The sequence below is a fragment of the Sciurus carolinensis genome, chromosome X, assembly GCF_902686445.1.
Source record: "Sciurus carolinensis chromosome X, mSciCar1.2, whole genome shotgun sequence".
Lineage (NCBI taxonomy): Eukaryota > Metazoa > Chordata > Mammalia > Rodentia > Sciuridae > Sciurus > Sciurus carolinensis.
The window spans coordinates 87,082,815-87,109,232 of record NC_062232.1 but is presented as its reverse complement, the minus strand read 5'-3'; the positions used below and the strand labels follow the sequence as shown (position 1 = coordinate 87,109,232).

The window sequence follows — 26,418 nt, the reverse complement described above, 5'->3', positions numbered from 1 at the left end:
CAGGCCTCTGAGTCCCAAGCTTATAGTACTCAAAATCACAAGGACTACTGACAGCACACTCAAAAAGTGGCTTAAAATCTCATTTCCTTAATTGAGTTTGTAAAAAGACAGTAGCACTCATAAATCAACTTATTACTTTTCCCCCCAACATAATATGAATCATAAATATTCAGGATTCCAACCTAAAATATTTTTAAGTAATACTGGATTGTGTCATTGGAAATATTATCAGATCATTTTAAAGGCAGTACTGAATGGCTGTGTTTTATATTAAAAAGTGCTTGGTCTCCCAGAGTTAATTCTCTCCAAATAAGAATTTCTGGCTGACATGTATGAAAAATTTTCTCCACCAATCACCACTGGAAGACAGTGTGAATCTATCAATCACAGAGTTAAAAAGTTCTGTCGTACAGCACATTTAATATCCAGTGTAACAAATTAGTATTACCATTCCTTGATGCAGTACAAACTCATTTCCTTAAACTGCCTACTCCAGTGTTATAAATGAGCAGAACACAAATTGATTTGCATGTAATAACAGTGGCAATAAACCTTTCCTGGTTTATGCAATTTTCCCCATCTGTTAACAGAGAGCATGTTTAGGATCTGTTATTCCCAGAAGGAGACTTACCCAGCTGGACATCTATAACACTTGGCTGATTCTCCATGGGGAACAATGGCTTGGGAGGCTTGTCTGTGAGTAAAGCTAGAGGAGAAAATGAAAGAAAGTAATGGAAAAATTGAGATAAATTATAGGATAGGAAAGATTCTATCATGTATGATATTTAATGTTTTTAGACTTGATGGTGTGTAAACATTTATTAGTGTTACTACTTGGATTGCTACTTTATCCATAAAAAATCCATTTCCCAGCACATTTAGAAGACCATTGATTCACTGTAAATAGGCCATTTCAACATCTACATCTTCCAACAAGATAAAAATGGACTATTTTGGCTGTTTTTGAAAAGCTTTTATAAAGAAATAAAGATTTAAAGAATATAATCAGAGAAACATTAAATCCTCATATCTGCTTTGTAGCACTAAATGTACTCAAAGAAATATAACCCTAGTGGACATTTCTGAGGACCTGAAACTTCTAAGACTCTAAATCATCTCCCATTCTCCACCTCGACCTACAGAATGTAATAAAGCACTGGTACCTTCATTACTAAGTGATTAAAAATACTAATTTTGTGCACCAAGTCCTGTGCTAGGTGCTAAGGGAGAAGGAATTAAAGTCTTTCTCATTTCCTTCAATTTACAATCTGTGAACACTGGACTAGTATGTGAAAATAAAGAGAGACTAGAACACAAAATATAATCTCATGATATATGCAACATTTGAGCTATAAGGCTACACACACACACACACCACACACACACACAATGTGTGGTAAGGGAATGTAGAGAGATCAATATTGGTTATCATTATTGGGGAACATGTTATGAAGGAAATTGATATCCCTATGAACCATAAAGGAGTGAGAAGATTTGGAAAAGTAGAGAGTAAGAAAAAAGAAATTCAGGAAAGTTTACCAACACAAACCAAGGGATACAGGTAGAATTTAGCAAGCATAATTTTCTTAGAGGAGAATGGTCTGGTGAGAAGGGTTGAATGGGCTGGGCTTGGGTAGAGTCAGTTGCTCCTGATGTATGTGCATCATGAATTGGAAATAAAATTAGATAGGTAGGATGAGGATCAGTTTTGGAGGACTGCAGTAAATATACATAGGAGTTTGGATCTGATATGTCAGGCTACAGTGTCACCACAGATTCTTGGGACAAAACCATGACTCAAATGAAGTGTTATCTATCTAATGTTATTTGGCTTGAAATATGGGATGGGCTAGAGAACAAAAGTAGCTAAGAGGATTGAGTAACCACATTTTGGGTATGGGGTAGCTATGAGTCAGAGCATGATGAAGACTGGGAAAATGAAAAAAGGAGGGATCAAATCAGAGTGATACCTGGAAGAAATAAAAGAGAAGAATTGGCATACAATTTCATATGTATTATTGTCATAGACAAAACTTATATCAAACTATTATTAATAGCCTGAATTTCTTTTAATCATTCTTCTATTTATGTCCTGCTTGAAATACTCAACTGCACTCTTACCAAAAAAAAAAAAATTTATCCTGCTTTTTAATTCACAGGAGGCTTATTATAGGATTGGGTTATAAAAGATAATCATGAAACCATTATTAATTGACTAACTTAGGAATTCCCTGTGGACATAAGAGAGGTTCATCTCATATTTGTGATGATATTTAGAAGAGAAAGAGAAAAACAAGAGTTGATCACAAGATGGGTAAGTTTAGGAAATATACTACTTTGGAGAGATTCCCCAAAATAGTTGTTGATAACAAATGCACCAGGAATATTTTGAATATTTACTTAACATTACCTTTTGTTTCTGTAATCTAAGTTAGTTGAAATGGGAAAATTGTAGTTGAATTAATTCTTCTCATGTTTCAACAAATCTTTGATATATGTACAACATGTATTATAGTTACAGAATTCAATGACATTTTTTGATTAAACTGATTTTGGCATAATTTAGAAGACCTACAGGCAAAATATCTAGGTATCATTTTATATATACATATACATACATATTAACTTAATTATATGATCTTGAAATATTATTTGAAATATAAGGAATAAAATTTAAATAATTGAATTCAAAAATCCAGTCACATTAGATGCTCAATTTTGTTGCTATTGTTTACTAATGTTGGTAACAGAAAAATATTTGAAACAACGTAAATATCCACCAGTAGGGAATGGTTATGTAAAATTGCTGTAATTTCATATGTTGATATATTAAGATACATCTTTTAAAAATAATTAGGTATACCTGCCCATTGGTTATGAAAAATATCTATAAGACATACTATTCAATAAAAAAGCAAGATTCCAAATAGCTGGCATATATAAGTTTGTTTGTGTAAGCATGAGAGTTTTCTGGATAAAAACATGGGTAATTGAGAATAGTGTTATCCTCAGGGTAACAAAAAAAGCACCCAGAAACCACTCTGGATGCGGGAACTCCCACAAGAAACTTTATTAGCAGACAAAATGTCTGCTCTTAAGGGTGAGAAAGAGAGTGAGAGAGTGAGGGTGTAAGAGTGAGAGTGAAAGTGAGAGAGAAGAGAGAGCAAATAGCAGGAGAATTACCCTTAAATAGTGAAAACCCGTGGGCTAATTGGACCAATGACCGACAAGAAAGTTAACAATCTAGATTAAAATATGGTGTATGTGGAGGGGGCAGAATCAGGGGAGAAATAGCTAGTGAAGCTACTATGGTTACTGCTGGCTTATTCCTAAAGCTAGATTTTATATTTTTAGCACTATTATTCCTGAGGAGAATATCCAATTTAACTTTTTCTTTTCTGTTGCAGGCAGTGCTTTGTGTCTATATGTATAACCAGATCAATCAATGTGATTGAAAAGAATTGTCAGTTTCCATGAATTTAGTGTATGAAATCAGTAGAATTATTTGTTGGATTGAATAAATAACATCACCCAAGATTTGTATACTGTTATAATTTTTGTTCCCTTTTGTTGCTGACTGATTTATTTATTTAGATTTGCTATAAAGACCAAGTGGAAGAGTATGAAAGGCAAGAAATTCCTTAATTTCAGTGAGTAAACTCATTTTGGAATTTGTATGTTAAGGACAATGAAATATATCCTCTAAAATCTATTCAAAACACAACTTGAAATTACATTTCAAAATGACTATTTTCATTACAAAATTTCACTGCTCAAACTTACCAATGTCTATTATGTATTCTAGAGGATAAAATCTGAACTTATCACTTAGGAACATAATGTCAACCACAAAATTGTCTTTAAAACATTCCTGCCTTTTCACTCACCTTTTATTTTATCAATGCTATAACCAAGTTACTTTGCACATTGTCCTTATTAACATGTGGTATTAATTTTCAACTCAGAATCTTGGCTTAAACTCTTCCCCCAAGTGTGGAAACAAATAGTAATAGCTATCATATTTATCATTTATTATCTACTGTTGCTAGGCATGGTTATAAGGTATGTTATATTATATTTTACAAATAATTTATTCAAAGTCAAGTAGCTTTTGAATCATAAAGTAGGAGTCTAAATTGACTTCTGTATAATGTCAGCACGTTCACAATGTTCTGAGACCTCCTTTTTCCTTTTGTCATTGCAAGACCTATACATTCTCTAAAAAACCTTCCCTAATAACAACCCAAACTAATATTTTGATTTTGGAAATCCTAAATCACTTAGTAGTCTTTGACCCACCCATTTGGTTCATAGAATACACTGCTTTGAGTACAAATTCATCCTCATTTTGCACAGGTATGTCTAGTTTTCTCAACTAGATTTTTAAATTCCTGGAGGACAAGGACCATGTCTCACATAAATCAGGAACTAAAATAGTGTCTGGCATTGTGGAAAAAATAAACACAAACTCCAAATTAATTTCCCCTTTTACTCTAAAAACAATTTATTCCAGTAGAATTCTTAGATTGCAAGGGGCAAATAAAATTTGCTAAATAAAACAAAAAGAGAACTTATCAGAATATCACAAGGACATTCAGAAAATCTGGGGAACTATATTGAGGAACAGAAAAGAAACCAGACTGTATTTAGATGTACAGTCATAAGAGATTACACAGTGATCTCATCTTGATCCCATTATTTGATTGAACTTGTTTTTAGATTTTTTATATGTGGTTTCTTTTTATTCTGGTTTAAGATTTTATATGGAAATCATAAATTTTATTAAAAAATATTTATCCAGGATGAATTTTTATTTTTAAGTTTCCCCTAAGAACTCTTTAATTTACTTTTTATTACAAAACTTAACTCACATTCATTGTACAGATTTGTGGGTTTCATTGTAACACTTCCATACATGAATGTATTGCACTTCGATCATATTAACCCTCTTTACTACCCTCCGTTTCCCTCCCTTTTCTTCCTCCTGCCATCTATCTCTTTTCCATTCCCTAATATAACCCCCTCTTCTACTTTCAGGTTATCTTTTTCTTTTGTAGTTTCTTTTTTTGTTTATTTCTATATATGGGAGAAAACATGTGATACTTGTCTTTCTGTGTTTGGCTTATTTCACTTATCATGATGATCTCCAGTTGCATCCATTTTCCTGCAAATGCCATGATTTCATTCTTCTTTATGACTGAATTTAATTTTTTTGTCCTTGGATCACTTTGATCAAGACTCAAAACCCCAGAAAAAAACAGGCTGAATAGATAAATTTTGAGATCTGGCCTTAGTCAAGATTGCATGCATATCATGAGGAGAAGAATCCCATAAAAGCCAGTTTTCTCAATCTCAGAATTATTAACACTCACTATCAGATAATTCTTTGTCATAGGTGACTTTCCTGTGCATTGTTGGATACATGGTAGCATCTCTAGATGCTACCCAAGTAAATGCCAGTAATTCCACTGCCATGTTTTGACAACTAACCATTGGTCAATGATCCCAAGAAACAAAACCATTCCTGATTGAGAACTACTGCCCTAAAGGAAATTTAAACTACTGTTGGGAAAAGAAATGAATACTAGATAGCCAACAGTAACAGGAAATATCACCTCTTTGCAGAGCTTTAAATGTAAATCACACTAATTTCTATGTGAATTATATTTGTTGGGGCATATAATGTAAATAGAAGTTCCTGGAGTTGTGCAAATAGATGGTCTTGTCACAGATTCACTATTCTAGGATTTTTTTAATTTAAACAATGATTTTGCTATGCCAAATATTTGGCAAAGTCTAAAATAGTCACTGGTATTTGTCAATTGGTGGCAACAACTGTTTACTGGAATCTTGCTTCTTCCAAATCATCTAGACTCACAGACTAACTCTGAAAAGGGATAATAGCAGCCTTGTGGCACTGTCTCAAAGTGCCCAGATGCACAGTTATTAGAGATTTCCTGAAGTTCTGAGGGAATTGAGGGTCTTGGAAAGAAAACTTGGAAATAGCCTCCATGTGGGAAAACAGAAGGGGGTTCTTACTAAGCAATTTAGATTTAGGGAAAGCTAAGGATTCTGTTAATATCCTTAAAGTTTCCTGTAATCATAAATGGAGATTTGCCAATATTAACTCAAGCAGTTGATTAGTTTGAAGATTTCATATTATGAATGCAGAAATTGCTAAGTTCTGAACATATAAGCATCATTATTCTTCAAAATACTTTGCATTTTCTTATGGGATTAGCTAATAATTGCTTGAGACAAGGAATATCTCTTTCTGAATTAACTACATAGATCTCCTAATTCTAAATTATGGAGTACACATTTTACTGGACACTTAATATAAGGTCCCATATATTTATAAATATTCTAGGTTTACTAGGCTGAGTCCCCTAAATTTAAGTGACTATTGAAGAAAAATACATACTCATCATAATTGTTAAATATCATCCTTAATCTTACAATACTATAAACCCAAACAGGACAAGTCCTGGGTACAAAGTGTCTCCTATGCCCTAACCTCTCTCATTCTGTGTTCCCTATTTCAGAGAATTTTCTCCTGCAGTGTGCTTTTAGGCACCCAGAGTTGTATTGATTCATCAAAACCTCTTGCAAAGAAGTCTTTGCAATTTAAACTTATTAAGACACCTGTAATTCTTCCCATAAGCTCTTTTTGAAGGCTTGCATCTAAATGTGGAATGAAAAACTTTATTCTTTTTGGGGAATTAATCAGCAAGAACACATTGGACCCCAGGGCCCATCCCTAAACTTTTATCTTCATGTTAATGTTGGCCAACAAACACAGTGTACTTCAGTAGAAGTCCATGAGGACAAATACAATTTTTTTCCCTAGATTCCAACCAGCATGTAACTCTTCACTATGTAACTCTTTTGGAAAGAAAGCCCAAGCATATTTTAAATACACCAATAAATACCTATTAAAAGTCAAGTTTTGCTTTCACTCTAGCTTTTTATTACCTCCATCAACTGCCTACTGTAGCAATTACTTTTATATAATTATTTTCTCTAACTAAATTCTAATATTCTCTCTTATATTTGGAACAGGACACAGAATGACATGGACTCTTTTTTTGTATCAGGGATGGTACCCAGGGATGCTTAACCAGTGAGATATATACCCAGTCCTTTTTCTTTTTATTGTGAGCCAGGGTCACCCTAAGTTGCATATGGTCTCACTAAATTGCTGAGACTGGCCACAAACTGGAGGTCCTCCCTCCTCAGCCTCCTGGTCTGCCAGGATTATAGGTGAGCACTATCATGCCTGGCACATCAAACATTTATTAATTCTCTCTAGAAAATGATGTATTCTCTAGGTGTCCCAGTTATAATAGCAAGGTCATGATGAATTAGTGGAAAAATTGTCAGTAATTCTCAGAATCATTTGGAGATTATTTTTCAAACCCTTGATTGCTTAGCCTTCAGATATTTTAATATTTATCTCCTACACCCCCCGTTAATAAGAATTCCCTTTATTAAATAACTGTTACTGATGACAATGGTTCAGGTACTTTATACACATATTTGGAAGAAAAAATTATTGAGAACCCACTAAGAGTCAAACAGGAGGTCACATACATAAGACTAAATTAAAAACACACATTCTACTTGCAGTAAAAATACCCCTGCCAGCATATAAAGCAATTGCAAGCATATGCCTTTTTAGCCTAGAACTTAAAGTCAGTTACTGTCTTTAAATAAATAAGTGATCCTTTAACAGACAGATGCTGTTTCTGGGGAAATATTGGGCTATGTACCTGACTGCTGCTGCCCCTGCAAAGCTCAGGGCCTCCCTAGCAACTGTCTCAGAGCTTGTATTCTGCCTTATAATTCAGTGAATGTGCCCTGAGGGTGGTGAATGATCAGGGATACTGTGAACTTGCCCTGAGATGCCCTTTACTCTGAATACCATATTTATTTTCACTAATATTTGAGTTTTGAGCAATGCTTGAGCTGTGGGAAAGCTTACACAAAGGCAGGGTAATTTCTTCTCAATACCATTTGACACAGGGCCCTTCTCTGGAGAGCAGAATGTTTATCCAGCACAAATCTGCCCAGGCATAAAGAAACTTCTTCAAACTTGAAAAGAAAACAACCTTGGGGAAAATGGAAGCTTAAAGAAAGGTTATGATCATAGTTTTCCCCCCTTTTTCTTCACAGTGAGTGAGATTTTTCCTACTCTTACCTTTTCTCTCTCAAGTAAGATTTTGCTTCCTTTTTCTAAAACAGTATTCCCAGGATCCTTATGTTGGTGATGTCAAACAAATTGCATATGCAGTTACTATCAAAGACATTACATAAGATACTACTGGCTTCCACACAGTACTTGAGATTCAGTTAACATTAAAATAAATGAGTGGTTAAATGTAGGATATAGGTCAATTTTACCTTGAATCAGTATCATCATTTGACTCTGATGATACTGATCTGTTGTGTTTTAGAAATTTGACCTAGATAGCAATGCCTAAGAAAAGAGTAAGATACTCAAGGATGAATAGTTTTGACTAGATAAACCTTATTGATTTTATTCATCTAGCTATTTTGACAGAAAAAGAAAATACAAAACAGAAAATAACGGATGCATCCAATACCATATAGGAAATTAGTGATAAAGCAAAAGAATAAAACCAAAGTTTTTGGAAGTCTAAGATAATTTTCTTTTTTCCTATGGGATTGTTTTAATTACCTATAGTGCTACAAGGATTCCTAATGAATAAATAATTCACATCATGAAAACATCACATGGGTAGGAAGTAGGTCAATATTTTTAAGAAGCTGCTGAAGATAAAGCAGACATTGATGGTCTTTAGAACATTAGTTCTATGTTAAAGTCCAGTATTTTTCCACTGTACCATGGCTAATCTTGACCTATTAAGACCCAAGTTTTCAATTCTGTGAACCTAATAGATATTCAAATATTATTTCCGAGTTACCATAAGTGGTATATTACTTCCTCCATTTAAGTTTTTATAGGTATTTCACATCTGGGATGATTGGACAAAATGGTTTAAGCATACATTTCATGCCAGATGCTTTTACATTAATTTTCTCAATAAATCCTCACAAGAATGTATAACATAGATTCTATTATTATCTATACTTGACAGGTGAGAAAATTGATGCTTACATCAAATAATTAGCTCAAAGTCATATTGCTTATAAATATACTATGGGTCCAGGATTCAACCTTAAGCTATCACACCTTTGACACCTTATTTTATTTCTTTTTAAAATTCAAAATAGATCCTATGTTTCCATACAAGTGTCACCAAAAGAAAAGAGAAAAGGAACTATATTACAAAATTGATAAGGTTGAAGTTGAATTGATTAAATAGTTGTAGCTGTGTCTACACAATTTCATGGGTGAGTGGAATGAAAATTCAATTCATTCTTTCACTCAGTTAATACATGTTTATATTCTTATTGCAAATATTATAGAAATGTATTCTACCAAATAGTGTGCATAGTTCAATGTGAAGTACAGATCTGAAGAATACATAGAATATCTAAAGGGTTAGTTTGTAGGACAAATGGATGTATACAAATGGATATAGTAAATAACATAAAGTGACAATTGACTATTTTACTTTTTATTGCTACTGTAACAACTTCCCTAGGAACTTAGATTAAATTGATTTATTTATTATTATCTTAGAGTTTGGAGTAGAGAAATCTGATGTGGTTCTTTTTAGGTTGAAATTCAAGGTGTACTTAAGTCTGTGTACTATTCTGAAGGATCCAGGAGATAATTCCCTTTCCTTTTCCAACCTCTAGTGGTTATACACATTTCTTAATGCTTGGCCTTCTCCATCTTCAAAGCCTGCAATGGAAGGGTGAGTCCTCACATTACATTAAGCAAAGCTTCTATTTTGCCTCCCTTTCCCACTTTTAAGAAACCTTAAGACATACTGGGACCACCTGTAGAATTCAGGATACTTTCCTATTTTAAGATGAGCTGATCAGCAACCACAATTCCATTTGCAACATTAATTTGCTTTTTCTATAGATTACAACATGTTCCTGACAGATAAGGTTGAGGACATCTTTGAAAGGAGGCCTCAGTCTGCCTAGCACCACGCTACAAGAGGTAATTTAATAACCTATAAAAATAGAATTTAAAGAGGGGAATATGACATTTTGAATATCTAAAGGATATTGCCATATGTCAATGTCATATGGAACTATGTACGTTACATGTGTTGCATTTCTGTAAAACGAATTTTTCTTTATTCATTTAATTTCAGCTGAATTAGTTTGTGGAAATAATTTTTGTATTTCAAACCAAAGCTCATCAAGGTAATTATTTGAGATTTGGCTAGTATTAATACTTATTTATGACTGCCAAACACATTACGTGTTCATATCCTGTCAACATAAGGTCTTATGACAGAAAAGAGTAAGGGAAAGCAAAATATTATTTAAGCAAACTTAAGTGTTTAAATGTGCTAATATTCCCCAAAGAGGATAACAGACAACCATCGATATTAAATAAGCAATTTCTTTAGAATCAAATGTTTCATGACAAGGATAATATTCTAATTTACAGAATATTCTTTTAGTGGACATTCAACATGATGTGATATTTAGAAATCAGAAAACAATTGTCCTCCTTGTTAGAGAGTCATTCTATATAAAAAGACTTAGTTTGGGGTCTGACGTGGAAAACACAATTGGTGTCAATCACAGGGCATTATCATTTTATACTCCTCTATGTTAGCTATTTCCAGATTTGTTCTGATGATTGCAGTAACACATTTATTTACAGGAGAGCAAAGAAACTGCATGATCATCCCAAACCCATAAATTGTAACTTACTGTTTTGCTTTGAAGATGAGAAAATTGAAGTTCAGAATATTCTTTTTTGGAGGACATTAAACATGATGTGATACTTAGGACTCAGGAAGAAATTTGTCCCCCTAAGAGGAGAGTCATAAATACTTCATTCAGAAAACTTAAATTATTCAAGCAAGGACCCACCTCTGGAGACTAGAGGCCAGTATCAGAATTTAAATCCCAATGTACTAACTCCTGTACTGTGGTCCCCTAGTCTCATTTAATCTTCACAAAACTGCTGTGAGGTGAAGACAGTTACTAATTTGTTTTATCATTGAGGAAATTAAGTTTCAGAGAGGTTTGGTAACTTGACCAAGGTTACCCAGATAGCAAAACTGGCAGAACTGTCATTCAAACCTACATTGATCTCACCTTAGAGTCAGGATCTTTCCCTCTGAATCTCTCCAGGATGAATATGTAATAGTATTTCAAATGAATTCAATCATACTAGAAAATCTGAAAAAAACATTGCTTTCCATTTTCATCGTTGAAGTCAGGACCTGGTCCGTAGAAATCTTGATTAATTTCCCACATGATGGCAGTTCTCTAGGTGGTTTCCAAGCTTTTGTCTTTTGTCTTTGTAACACTGATGAGCACTAATTTAATTAATCAAATATAATTTGATGATCTATGATGTTGAAATTGATTTTCAAATGAAGCCAATTATGACTGCTCACAGTTCCAAGGAGAAAATATTAGCTAAGTGATTTTAAGATGAAATTATTGGATGCAGAAGAATCAGAGGAGAAAAAATAAACTGAATTCACAAAGTACTCTCTCCTTTCAATTATTATCCCATTAAGTTCAACTAGGAGGCTAGGAAGGCAAGGATTGTTGTCTCCAGAAACTAAGATATGAAAACTCAGGATTTTTTTCTAATTCTGATGCAATTCTCTCCAAACAGGTGCCCTGGCTTTTTAAATCAACTTTATACACTTGACCTGTAATTATGGAACTTGAAAAATGACTCCATATTTTCTGATAGGACAAGCATTTCCTGAGTTGTCATTATCATTCATCTCCTATTAGAGCTTTGTCAAGAAATTGGGTCCAGTGCTCAGAAGGAGAGGGTGAGACTATAAATAAGCCAAATTTGAAATACCATAAGGCAGGCTAATGGTTTGAGAGGAAAGCCATTCCCACTATAATCTTATCTATATAGATTGATACGAATCAGTTTCCAAGTATACTCTAATTCACCTAACGGTCTGCACATCTCCCCCTACCCCACACACATTCCACCATTCCCTGGTCTGGACAGGCACTTTCTCTGTAGAACATTACAGTACAGGTGAAAACTCAGGTGTTCAACGCTGCTCTGGTCTTCAACCAAATTGATCTGGTGCCACTGGATGTTTCTACAGCAAACGTGCCTTTCTCTGAGAGTTTTTTTAGTCAAGAAGTGCTCAGATCATTTATGAAAGAACAAAAGACTTTTCAGGAAATTCTTGTGTTGGGGTGGTTACCTGGGGTTATAAACCATGGAAAGTACTGCAGGTAGGTTTTGCTGCATTAGGTGACTCAGTGTCTACTATTCTGCTTTTAGCCAGACAATCTAGTTACATGCTTAACTAAAGCTCAGTTATTTAAGATCTTTGTCTATGGGCTGATGACCCACCAATACTTTAGCATAAACCTGACAGCTAGAGCTTACAAGCATATTGAAGAAGAAAAGGGAATTGCTTAGTTCTTGAGAAGGGGATTTCAGTTCATGGGACAGCAAAAGCTCCTCATTCATGCGTTTTATGTCTACACAGACCTTGGGAATATCTGTGATATTCATCAGCATCAGGCTGATCTCACCCTAATTCAGAGCAGATGGTTGCTTCTATATTATGATTTTATAGGGAAAGTCTCTCCCAACTTTCAAAAACACCTGCCACCCACTATCTAGGTCATAAAAAACTCTAAAATGTTGCAGTCGAAAGCATAGGCTCTGGGTTAAGAACACCTGAGTTTGAATTCTGGTGCTGCCAATTGTGTGAGATTTTGCTCATGATTCCTAACCTCCTCTGGGACTCAATTTCCTCAATGTGTAACTATGAATGATAATATTACCCACTTTTTAGGATTTGTTATGGTTTGGATGTGAGGTATCCCCCAAATGCTCATGCATGAGACAATGCAAGAAGGTTCAGAGAAGAAATGATTGAGTTACAAGAAACATAACCAATCAGTGGGTTAATCACCTGATGGGATTAATTGAGTATAAGACAAGTGGGTGTGACTGGAGGAGGTGGGTATTGAGGGTGTGGCTTTGGGGTATATATTTGTATCTGGTGAATGGATTCTCTCTATCTGCTTCTTGATCATCATGTGATCTGGTCCCTTCCACCATACTCTTCCACCATGATATCCTGCTTCACTTTGAGCTCTGAGGAATGGAGGCAGCTGTCTATGGACTGAGACCTCTGGAACTGTGAGCCCTTAAATAAACTTTTTATCCTTTGCAGTTGTTCTGGTTGGGTCCTTTAGTCACAGCAGCAAAAAAAACTAACTAAAATAAAAATTGGTACCAAGAAGTGAGGTTGCTGTTGTGACTAATCTGACCATGTGGTTCAGAAACTTTTTGAGTTTTTTGGTTTTGGTGGGGGGAATTTTGAGATGCTTAGTAGTGCAAGCTGGAAACACTTTAGGTTGTAAGCAGAGCTTAATGACTGATTCTGGTGGGAGCTCAGAAGACCAGAATGCCTAGGACCATGGACAGTGAAGACAGGGCTCAAGAGGATTCAGAAAAGGAGAACTCTATTGGAATTTGGACTAGAGGTCATTCCGGTTATGTTCTGGCTAAGAAGTTGTCTGCATTATACCATGACCTGAGACTTTCTGTGAGGCTGATTTTAAATGTAATGGGCTTCTTAATCTGGCAGAAGAAATGTCTATGCAGCATAGCCTTCAGGAAGTGGCATTGGTAATTCTGGAGGCATTTAGTCAAGTTTATTTTGATATTCAGAAGCAGAAAGTAGAACAAAAATATTTGAAAAACTTGGACTTTAAAAGCAGGAGTAAGGGCTGGGGATATAACTCAGTTGGTAGAGTGCCTGCCTTGCATGCACAAGGCCCTGGGTTCAATCCCCAGCACCATAAAAAAAAAAAGAAAAAGAAAAAAAGAAAAGCAGGAGTAAAACTGGGCCTAAAGAAGTTGCATTTGTTAACGATCTTACTTCCACTAAAGAAATCCTGAAGACTTTGCCTAGATACAATAAGAAAGATTGCTTGAGGTGACTGGGGTTGTAGTTCAGAGGTGGAGCACTTGCCTGGCACGTGTGAGGCACTGGGTTCCATCCTCAGCACCACATAAAAACAAGTAAATAAAATAAAGGTATTATGTCCATCTACAACTTCAATTTAAAAAAAAAGATGAGGGCATTTCAAGAGTTGGCAAGACCACACCCATCTCATACTCAAGGGAGTAAAAGTGAAAATTCTCTTGGGAAGAGATCAGTGTGGAATCCTTCTTGCACAAGGGAGCGTAGGAAGTTCTTTCAACATGCTCAGCCACCTAGACACTCAGAGGCTGCTGCAGGCAGGCTCCCTGGGGTCTTGGTTACTGCTCCAGATGGCAGCAGACCTTGACATCAACAATGCGGTGCTGGTTCTGCAGGAATGCAGGACCCCGGAGTTAGGAGTTCATGGAGGCTTCCACCAAGATTGCAAAGGAAGGCCTGGGAGGCCAGGAAAAGTACAGGAGGGTCAGAGTCAGGGAGCTCTTAAAAGGTCAAAGCATGGAGATGTGAAGAGGAAGCCAAACCAGCAGTGGAGACTCCTAAGACTAAGAAATACCAGTAATGTGGGATATAGTCCTAGGAAAGCTGCATATGTTGAACAGAGAAAAGCCAACAGAAAGGTCACTTGGGCTATACTAAATAAGGCAACAGAGGCAGAGCTACACAAGCCCTCTGGAGAGGGCATGTCATGTGCTCAATACTAGACACAGAAATACATGACCTGTTTGCCCAGCTGGATTTCAGTCTTTCTTTGGTCCCATCCCTTCTTTCTATGCCCCTAGTTTTGTAAATGGAAATGTTTACTCAGTACCTTTTATATAGTGGATATTTGTAAATTGCTTTTAATTTTACAGGGGCTCACAATGTGAGATTGCCTTGAGCCTCAGAGAAGTCTTTGGAGTTGAACTTTGAGCAACTTCAGATCTGTTGAGACTATGGGGTCTCTTGGAAATGGACTACATGTATTTTTTGCATTGTCAGACGAGTGTGGGTATTTGGGGGCCAGGGACAGAATGTTATGTTTTGGACATGAGGTAACACCCAAGTGTTCATTTGTGAGACAATGAAAGCAGGTTCAGAGAAAAATGATTGTGTTATGACAGACTTAAACAAATCAGTGAGTTAATTACCTGAAGGGATTGAGTGGTAACTGAAGGTTGGTGGGGTGTGGCTGTAGGAGGAGATAATGAGATGTGGCTTTGGGGTACATATTTACATCTGGTAAGTGGACTCTCTCTGCTTCCCTCTGCAACATTCTTCGGTGATGATATCCTGCCTCACCTTGAGTCCCGAGGAATGGAACTGGCTGTGTATGGACTGAGACCTCTGAAACTATGAGTCCTTAAAAATTTTTTCTTCCCCTAAAATTGTTCTGGTCAGATCTTTAATCACAGCAGCCAAAAAGCTGACTAAAACAGAATTGTTATGGAAAACAAACAGTATCATGCTTTTAATATGCTAAGCAGAGAATTGGTTCAGAGTTTAGTTCTCAATAAATTGTAGCAAATACTATATGTTTGCCAATTAAAGTGTATATTGACTGTATTTCCCCTTAGGGAGGGATCCAATTAATTATCATATAGTGAATGAATTACTGAGAATAGTTATGATAAGAAGAGGGAGGCTGAAAGGACAAAAGTGGTGTATTGAAGAGAAGTGTGAGCAGAGTAGTGTTATGGTTTAGATTTCAGGAGTCCCCCAAAAGCTCATGTGTGAGGCAATGCAAGAATGTTTAGAGGTGAAGTTATTAGGTTATGAAAGCCTTAACCCAATCAGTGAATTAGTCCCCTCATAGGGATTAACTGAGTGGTAACTGAAGGCAGGTGTTTTATGGCTAAAGAAGGTGGGTCATTGGGATATGCCTTTGGGGTATATATTTTGTCCCTGGTAGGTTGAGTCTCTCTGTCTCTCTCTCTCTATCTATCTATCTATCTATCTCTCCTTCCTAGGGCCATGTCCTGATTTGCCTTTCTCTGCCCCCCCTCCCCACACACACTTCAGGCCCTGAGGAATGGAGTCAGCCATCTATGGACTAAGACCTCTGAAACTGAGCCCCCAGTAAACTTTTCCTTCTGTAATTGTTCTTGTCAGGACTTTTGGTCACAGCAGCAGAAAAACTGACTAAAACAAGTAGATAAAGAGCACCAGGATCACCCAGACATGTCTCACTCACTCTGATAATTAAGTTCTTCAATAATATCAGCCATTACAATACTTGTCTATACAGATCAAGGTTTAAAACCTACACAGGAATCAAAGTTTACTCAACAAGTTTAATGAAACACCTACAACAATGCAAAAGGAAATGGATGAGCTGGTAGATGTGCTTGAATAGTATCTCCATAAATAATTCACTCAGCATAAGTCACTGCTTTTATTGAGCCCCCTAGCTTCTGCAAAACCAATAGGAAATTAACCTAGATGGTCAGAATTCCAGCCCAGTATCAGTCTAGCTAAAAAGCAAATAAGCAAATTATTGTTAGAATAATGGAAGCCATTTAATCAGTTTAATGTAATGTCTTTCTTAAATTGGGCAGTCTAAAAGCATCACATTAACCATGTGTTGTATCTCTGAGATCTGAGCTAAAATTTAAGAGATAGGAGTTCTAATCCAGTCTCCACTAATAATTTATAGCATGACCTTGGGCAATTGAGTTAACTTTTCTATTGCTTCAGATCCTCATCTTCAAAACAGGGATGGTGATTGCCCTTTGAGGTTGTAGGTTAATCTGAGGAGAAAATAAAAATTTTCAATGTATAAACATGATAGTAGGTATAAAAAAGAAACTACAGACATATGAGCTGCAAATATAGAAATTTATCCTCAAAAGTCACAACTTACAACAAGGCATCCCAGAGATATAGCTGTCTTTTGCTGTTCTTAAGGTTCCCTGAGGAGAATATGTACATGATCATTTCAGTTGCTTCTTCAGTGTTTTAAAATATTTTTCCACCATAGCACTCGATTTTATGTTTAGTATAAGTTGATATAACTGTAAGGAAAGGTTCTTTTTCATTTAAGAAAAGGAAGAAGAATCATCAACTATATTTATGAATAACAAAAATATATACCATTTATATAGCACTTGCTGTAAGCAAAGTATTATTCTAAGGACTTTGATATTAATTTATTTAATGCTTCAAACAACTGTGTAAAATATACACAGTATTATTATGTCCATTTTACAGACAAAAACTGAGGCTTCAAGAAATTATATTATGTGCCCAAAGATATATATATAACTAGTAAAAACAACTGAACTGGAATTTAGTTCATCTGGTTACCAAGTACTTGGTAAATATAAGCTTAACAATATCCTGATAAATTACATCATTTTAACAGTATTTATTCTTACAGAATTTTAAAATTATATTTGTTTCTTCAACCTAGTATATGAGTTTCCTCTACAGAATCCCCAGCATTCAGCCTTGGCTTAAGAATCTTTCTATAATTCAATCATTCTGCAAGGTAGATCATTTCAGTTTTTAAACAACTATTAAAATTTTCCCCTTTACATTCAGTCAAAATTTGCCTGTCTGTACATTTTACCAGTTAGTCCTGTTTCTGTTTCCTGGGATAACACAGAATAAATTCCATACACCTTCTACATACCAAGGTCTAAAATATCTGCAGACAAATTTCTCGATCTCTTTCAACTTCTGCCCTTCTGAAAATCTTCCCCTCTCCAGGCTAAACACTCTCAGTTCCTTCAATTGTCCATTGTATTGTAAGTGACATGCTTTCCAAAATCCTTTTCCATCTTAGACATCCTTTTTTGGGCACAATACAGTCTGTCAATAGGCCTCTTAAATATGGCACAATAAACTTAACACATAATTTAAGATGTCATGTAAAGTGCAGTGGAACCAATAGTTCTATTGTTCTGACCCTACCTTTTAGTGACGTGGACTAAGATGGAATTAGCATTTTTTGGCAACCTAGACAACCTGCTCATGCTCCTAGCTAAATAAAATTCCAAGATTATGCTTTTGCAATTGGATTTTTAGACTTGAATAAAAAGCTTTACATTTTTTTCATATTAAATGTCATCTGGTTAATTTCAACCCATCATTCCAAATGACTGAGATATTGTTATAGGAGGATTATATCCTCCAAAGAATTAACTGTCCTTCTCAACTTCCCTGCATCTGACAATGTGATATGTATAATTTATGTGCCATCTAAGTCTTTGATGAAAAAATGCAGAACAGTACAGCACCCTGGGAGAGGGCTCTCTGGTGGTCAACAATGGTTCATTAATGAATGCTTAAATACAGTGCCTGCTGCCTGCCCAAATTCCCACACTGTGCCATCCATACTCCTTTGGGTGTGCTTCATATTCTGAGATGTTCTTTCCCAAATTGGATCAGCTAGATAATTTGTGGAGGGCAAAAGGAATGCATGGGACTCCTGGTGAAAATTATCAAGAATATCAAGACAGTAATAACAGATAACTAATTAAACAAGTTGGGGTTCTTCTAAGTTCAGGACGTCTTGTGACAGAGACTGCTAACTATTCATCAAAATCTGTTCCCTTTTCTTTATGAGTACATACCTTGACTTCACACTTGCCAGCTTTCTTTGCAGTTAGGTGTGACCATATGTCTGAGTTCTAGCCAATGTAATATGAGTGGGAGTGATATGCACCATTTCCAGGTCTGACCCAGAAAAATCTCCCACACAAGATTTTTTATGTCATTTTCTATTTCACAAGCTTGATGATAATGGTGACTTTTGGAAATCATGTGCTACCAAGTGAAATTCCAAGAATGAAGGAGCTTAGTTTCTTAAATTAAGAACAATTGCTAGAACTTAGGACAAGCAAAAAAATTTGTTTCTATCATATCTGTACCATTATATACCTTTGGGTTTGCTTGTTACAGTTGCTAACATCACACTAAATAATCCATTGCCTTATCATCAGTATTAACCAAAGGATGAATTGAAATTCAGATTTCTAGGTTCCTCTATCAGAACATAGAATCTAGCGACCTGGAGTGGGAATAGGAATATATATATTTAACAAATCCTACACAGCTGATTCTGATGATAAGAAGAGTTGGAGGGTCCGTTAATCTAGGGTTTTCCATACATTTTCCCTATGATAATGCCCTCTGATCTATGCTCTATTTCCTCCTGTTTGTTTCCAAGATGACATTCACATCATATTGTTAATTAATATAGTTCATAGAATACAAATTTATGTATGGAGCTCTACCTACCATCTTATAAATTTGGAATAGAAGTTTGATTAAATTATGAAGGAGCAGAAAGTAGAAGTCTACATCCCTGATGAATTCCGGAAGTTAATATACTAATTCTGGTTGTACCACTCCTGTTTCTTTTTGTTTAAGAGAATCAACATGCATGTGTTTGAACAATAATTAAGCAGGGTTTTCCGTTATATGTAGTTGAATCCAATCCTTATCCACAGGGAATTATGTTGAAATATGGTGCCCATTCATTTCCGTATGCTATTAGATGCTCTCTGTCTTCACATAAAACCAGGATTTCCCTGAGTAACTTGTCCAAGCATTTGAGTGACAAGTTCAAAGTGATGGAAGTCAATATTTCATTTCACTAGGATCTTAAATCAGATTGTGTTTCTCTTTGGTTAACTGTCTCATAGAAGGCTAGAGAAGTCACTCTTAAAGTCTTAAAATTTCAGAGAAAATATCCTTTGTTTAATATTTTTCAGTAAAAGACTTCATCTTATATCAGTTCACATACTTGTTAACACAACGGAGTAAATCAGTGTGATTTGAGAAACAAGATCACTGAGGCACCCTGTTTGCTTCAAGACAATTTTGTGAAGCATGTTTGAGCATGGTTCTTTCCTTCTCTTTTCTTTTTCATCTATTAGAAAGTAAAGAAAGAATGAAAGATGAAACAGGATCTGATCATTCATCTCGAAGGGACAGTTGGAGTTTTGCATACAAATGAAAGCTATCATTCTTGTCAGCTTTAAATTGGAGCTCTAAACACTATGTCTGCAGCCAATTAATATTCCATGACCAATCAGAGCACTCATGCAGACTGTTCTGCCACCCTGAAACATAATCCCAGGACCAAGAATTATTACCTATAGAAAATAGGAGTTTTAACTTGTGATTTTCAACCATCATGAGTGTATATATATATATATATATATATATATATATATATATAATTCATTTATGCTAAAAGCATGTATTTTCAAAAAAAACATTTTGACCAAAATGTCTTGACAATAAAAAGCAACTGAATAATGGGCCTAAATTACATGGGATTAGGCACTCTGGAAAGTAATGTCACCACAGGGTTCAGTTCAACAAAGTTGAGCTTCCTAAGGGTCATATACACATGGAGGGGAGGCTTAACACAGTTTTGATTTCTTATTCAGGAGACAAAAATCATCATTTGGCTGGGTGATTTGACCATCAATTCTGACTTTCAGTAGTGCCACCACGATCCCTTACAAATCCCCAGAATATGCCAATTTTGATGCTTTAGAAAGATATATGTGCAACATCAATAATGTCAGGGATAAAATATGTCTACTGAGCATGCCCAAGGGATCATATGCCCTTAAAAGATAGAAAAGCTAGAGAACAAAGACAACAGGCTTATTGACAGCTAACAAGAAGCCACAGGCATCTCTAAAACTGGAGACAGAGAAGTATTTTGCTTAAAAGCCCATTGTACATGAACAAAGAGAAAGTCCCTTGTACTGATGAAGGACAGGCCAATTTTCTCATTCTGAAACGTTGACAGCATTTTCCTTGCTGGGCTTGATATCTACCAAGTTGACTTCCTTTCCCCTTAAATTTGAAAATATATCTATGGGAGGCCATTTCTGGCTATTCAGATCCAGGTTTCAAATTCAGGAATAGGTGAAGCAGTCCTCATCAAGATGGATTAATTAGTTGCCAAAAATATAGTGTTCATCACTATAAAAGTTGAAATTTAAGAAGACAATGTCCTATACACTTATTTCAATGTCTTTGAAGTAAAAACAAGTCTATCTTTAAGTTATCACAGATGAAAATGAATCAACAATAGCGTATTACTAATAATCTCTTTTGAAAAATAAGATCTGGCACTCAATGCTCAGATTAATGCATAACTATAATTTGATAATACAAAATAAGAACATACCCTCTCCATTCAAAGAGATTATCAATACTAAATATACTGTAATGGCTCAAGAAAAATACTTCACTTAGAGTCAATTTTAAGGAGAAAAACAATACATATCTTTCAGGATTGAGCCTTGAAAAAGATATGAACGCTATGTTGTCTTTTTTTCTAGATGAGAGGGAAAGTAGAGACTGGAATTATAACATGGATTAGTTTGTAACAAAAGGTTTTCCTTTATTGACAATTGTCTATACAATAGCAATGAAAGGCTTGCTAGTAGATAAGAGTTCAAATCCTTACTCTACTACTTATTAACTATATAACCTCATGAAAACCATTTAACCACTCACTCTATGCTTCAGGTTTCCCAATAGTAAGAAACAATAGTAGCATTTATCTTATAGTGCTGCTAAAAGAATTAAATGAAATAATACATGAAATACTTGGTATATAGTAAGCACTTATTGATGTAATTTTGACTATTACCACAAACTTAGTCTATAAAACAAAGCTATGATCTTTAAAAAAATTCAATCATGAATGTCCAAACACTAATGTCATACTCTAATGTAATTGATCAAAGATAACTTTGCCAGAAGGTATTGAGTGACTCTCTATTATGTACTAAATACTGTAAAGAAACATATGAGGATTTTACCATCCCTGCCTTCAAAGAACGTACAGTCAAATCTGAAGTACGTAAAATATTTTTGGTGAAATGCAATAAGTGGTCTGTGACCAAAACTAGAAATGCTTAAGCTGTAGCAAGTAATATAAGCACAAGACTAGAATATAAAACTATCCCAAATTTCTTCTGTATATACAGAGGCAAAGTGGGAGAACAGATACTAATATCATGTGAAAAGTGATTTATTAATAGATTGTAGATAAAACAAAAACTTCAGGTAAGGCAAAATTTCTCAGCACAGCCATCACCCTGTATACTTAAGAGATAAAATTAATTTTAATGCTTTGGCTACTAGAAGGATCTTTCTATTACTCAACACTAACTATTTGCATTGCATGTCTTCCTTATAGGTACATGCATGTGGGGAGGGGGAGAGAGAGGGAGAGAGGGAGAGAGAGAGAGAGAAGAGAGAGAGAGAGAGAGAGAGAGAAAGAGAGTGAGAGAAACATCAAATATCTAGCCTGAAACTAACTTCATGTTAAAAATTCTGAACAAATTAGTTTTAAAAGGTATGTACCTTAATATAATTAAAGCCATTTTAATATAAGCAAATAACTAACATACTGAATGTGGTAATGTTGACAGCTTTCTCTCTAAGATTTAATGATAGACAAGAATGCTCATTTTCATCACTGTCATTTAACATAGTACTGGAAGATCTAGCCAGAAAAATTAGGCAAGAGAAAAATAAAGGGCATCCTAATTAGAAAAGAAGTAAAGAACTATAAGAAAAGATTTTGAAAGTTCCCCATAAATAAAGTATAAATATTTGTGGTGATAAATATGTTTAATCTGATTAAATCATTATGCAATGTGGACATGTACCAAATATTACATGATACTCAGCTAATATATACAATTTGTATATATTTATGCATCAGTTAAAAATGAATCTCCTAATTATAATACAATATAATTCATGTTTGTATAAATATGTCAAATAGACTCTACTGTCCTGTATAACTAAAAAGAATAAAAACATAAATTAAAAAAACATATCTACCACAATCTTTTTTTATATAAATACCAAAAGAGGTACTGTCACTTTGCTTAAAGTCAAATACCTGATAATCAACAAATGATAATTAAAACTCTAATTTTGAACTATCTAGCATCTTTCTGAATCCCAGGAAGATTATCACACCAATACTCCAGTTCCTTCAAAGGAAACCAATAGTTTATCGTGTTTATGACATAGATCCACAACTTCAACATCCTTTGCCTCAATATTTTATCAAACTATTCCTAAAGTGTCCTAAACTGATATAAATAGTTAAGGACAAATAGCTCTCCCACCACTTACTCTCCATTGGATGAAGAGCATATTGAACATTGAATGCTCAATAAATGCTTATTGATGAAGGGAAAGTCTTGTGATTTGATTCAACATTGGTGGAAAAAAAAAATCCATGGATTCCGTTATTCCACAGAAGCTAACGTACTATTGCCAAAGGGGTGGCGGACTAGTGATCCTTTCTGCTATGCTAAACATGTCAAATTTACAAGATTCTTATCTGTTTTTCTATCAAATAATCATGCTTCAGATAATGCACCATTTAAGAAAGTATGTTACCCAGTGATTTTCATGTAAGAGTTTTGTGCCATAAGAGAGAAAACTGAAAATAATTGCCTAATAATTACCAAAAGAAAAAGAAAATAGCGATCAGGATTAAGATGACAGACGAGGAGAGTGTGTAGCTATTTGAACTAAGGGAAAGTAGCATGGATAGGGTTGGACAAAGGACTGTGAACACTGGGACAGAAGAATTTAACCTCAATTTTGATTTGGAGCTAAATAATGTTTCTTGGAAAGAAAGAAGGGAAGAAAATGAGGGAAAGCATTGATGTTAAAGCACCTGGGCTACTCTCTCAGAGGTCATCATTTGATGAATTACCAGGTAGTATGTAAATTTATTGATTTGTCTCTGAGAACAATCATTCTGACCTTAACTTTTTCAATAGCTATTTTAACAAACTGTTCCTAAAATGCTCTAAATGGATAGCAAATAGCTAAGAAAAAGGGGATATATTTTTCCTCTTCATATAATCGCAAAGTGTAATTAGAACCAGCAGATATTTCAAGAGTCTTCTGTAATAAATAATGCCAAAACACAATGCAGTTAGTGTAAAAATTCCAAGCATTTCTCATCTTAAATAAAATGACACAAAGAATGCAAATCCATAGCTTCAGCAAATTTTCTCTTTCTGAAAGTGATTTATCACCATCAGATTATATTGCAATTTCATGAAATGGGCTTTGGTGGCATTTTGAAAAATTAGGAAGGGGGACTGCAACTGGAATGGAATAAAGAAAATATTACATAACCCCAAGGGCAATATTAATCTCCATCCAGATGGCTATTGTGCTTTCATTATCAAGAAACAATACGTCACATAGCTCCTTAAGAATCCAAATTTTGGTATCACTAAGAAACCCAGTAATGAGATAATTTGGAGATTATCCCTAGGCAGGAAGAATTAATGACGTAGTATGAAACCCTTGCATAGGGGGAACAGATAGAACTGTGAAAACCAAAAATACAAATGAAGGTGGATGATTTTAAGTATCCTGTTTATTCAGGAACTGAAAGAGTAACAGGTCTAAGACAGACACCGCTTCTTCCTTAAAGGAAGTGTACACTTTATAAATTACATGTGCACACACACACAGACACCCCTATACATACATGCAACACACAAATATCTAGGTATTGTATCTTTCTTCTGTATGTTGCATTAAACATTTGCAAACATTATGCCTGCAACCTCCCTTTTTGCTATTCAACCAGGTTTTGCTATTATTTCTTACTTTGTTTCTAGGGCAGTGAATTTATGACAGGATATGGTTGTTCTCCAAAATGAAAGGAAGTACTTCTCATGGAATGTTTAGTGATTTTTCTTTAAAAAATAATTGCTTAAACAAAACTAAAAGTTTGCTTTTCAGACAGCCTGAGCCTTCAGGGGGGAAAATGGTCTAATATTAATTTATGCAGATTTGTGTGGATTTGTGTTTAAAATGGCCTAACATACTCCATTTGGGAGACATTAACCCTTTTAAGTTACTAAGGAAATGTATAGTAAAAGAGAAATTCAAATCCAAATAAACTTTGGTAATGATAAAAAGATCTAAATGAAAGTGTCCATGGGTGAAAAGCTAGTAGCACTAGCTGCTTCTTTTTCTAATCCCTAATCCTCTCTATATATGTAGTTGAGCTGAAGGGGACTAAAGTCTGATAGGAGGCACTAAATCAATTGACACCCTAGAATCAACCTGTAAATCTGTGGAGTGATTCCATTTAGTCCTCCACAGGCCTTGGGACCTTGAAAACTCTCCTTGAATATCAGCAGCAGTCGGCAATAATCACTGAGTGCTTACTATATGTCAAGAACAGAGATTAGTGTTTTGAATGTGTTGTTTCATTTAATCCTCTCTACCTCAATCACTTCAATATAACATAGGAAATTCACATTTTATACATAAGGAAACTAGAAAATACATAATAAAGCAAAGATGTAAGTCTGTCTGTCTCATTTAATTGCCTGTGTTCCTTCAAAGTTTCCTCTTTAGCAACAGACTAAAATGACACATTTAAAGTTTCCAGTTCTTTAATGTATGCACCACATGGTTTATTTGTTTGTTTCTGGGTAAATGAGTGAATTGCTGTCTTTTATTCCATCTGGATTGGTAGGTGACTGAATTTTAGCTGTACATTTTTGTAAATGTTCATGATTTGCTCAATACAAATGGTTTCCCAAAGGGAGAATTTTTTTAAATGAAGATGGAAGAGACTAGGGGAAATCTTCTTGTCTATTGGCAAATAAACATAGATGTTTCAGTATGCTTAGACTATAATATCCTAGTCCCAAATCCCTGCCCTTTCATTTCAGGGTAAGGGAAGGAAAAGGGTTACAACAAATTCTAGCTTGCTAACCTCCATTACTTGGAAAAATTCCCAGATGAAGAGCATGGAATTTTTTATGTGCTTATGCAAATAACAATCCATATTTGTGCAAAACATTATAAAATGAAGTGGTTCACATGTGCCTGGAAGGAAAGAAGAAGAGAGGGAGGAAGGAATAATGGAAGGGAGAAAAGAAAGAATTTAAGGAAGGGAGAAAGGGAGAGAGGGAGGGAGATATAAGAGAATATCAGCAGCATTTGTTTTACAGAGAGATATATAAGATTATGACTGTATTTCCTAATGTGGATTTTGTCCCTTTACTTAAATAAGACTGTTCTTAAAATAATTTTGTGGTCACTTGGAGAACCTTACATAGAGCAGGTTACTTCCTTTATTATTATAAGAGAAGAAACACAGGAACAGAATCAGGGCATTTGTGGGCACTGAAGACAACTTTACCTGCCCAATCATTTTGTCAAGATGGGTACAGAGAAAATATGATTAGACAAACTGGATACAAAGAATTATTTAATATTTCAGGGGTATCAGTGACATTTCAATTTAGCTTGGACTAAATAAGTGAAGTATTGAATTCTATTGGTAAATCTGATGTATTCTCACTTAGCCTGGTAT

The 26,418-nt window shown here is 35.0% G+C and overlaps 1 protein-coding gene across 1 annotated transcript in view; it reads right to left on the bottom strand.

Moving 5' to 3' along the window:
* Il1rapl2 (interleukin 1 receptor accessory protein like 2) overlaps positions 1-26,418 on the bottom strand; it is a 551,208-nt gene that overhangs the window by 268,943 nt on the left and 255,847 nt on the right. The window contains exon 4 of the mRNA XM_047535288.1: positions 632-706. Within this exon, the coding sequence (XP_047391244.1) occupies positions 632-706 (75 nt within the window). The remainder of the gene's footprint in view (positions 1-631; positions 707-26,418) is intronic.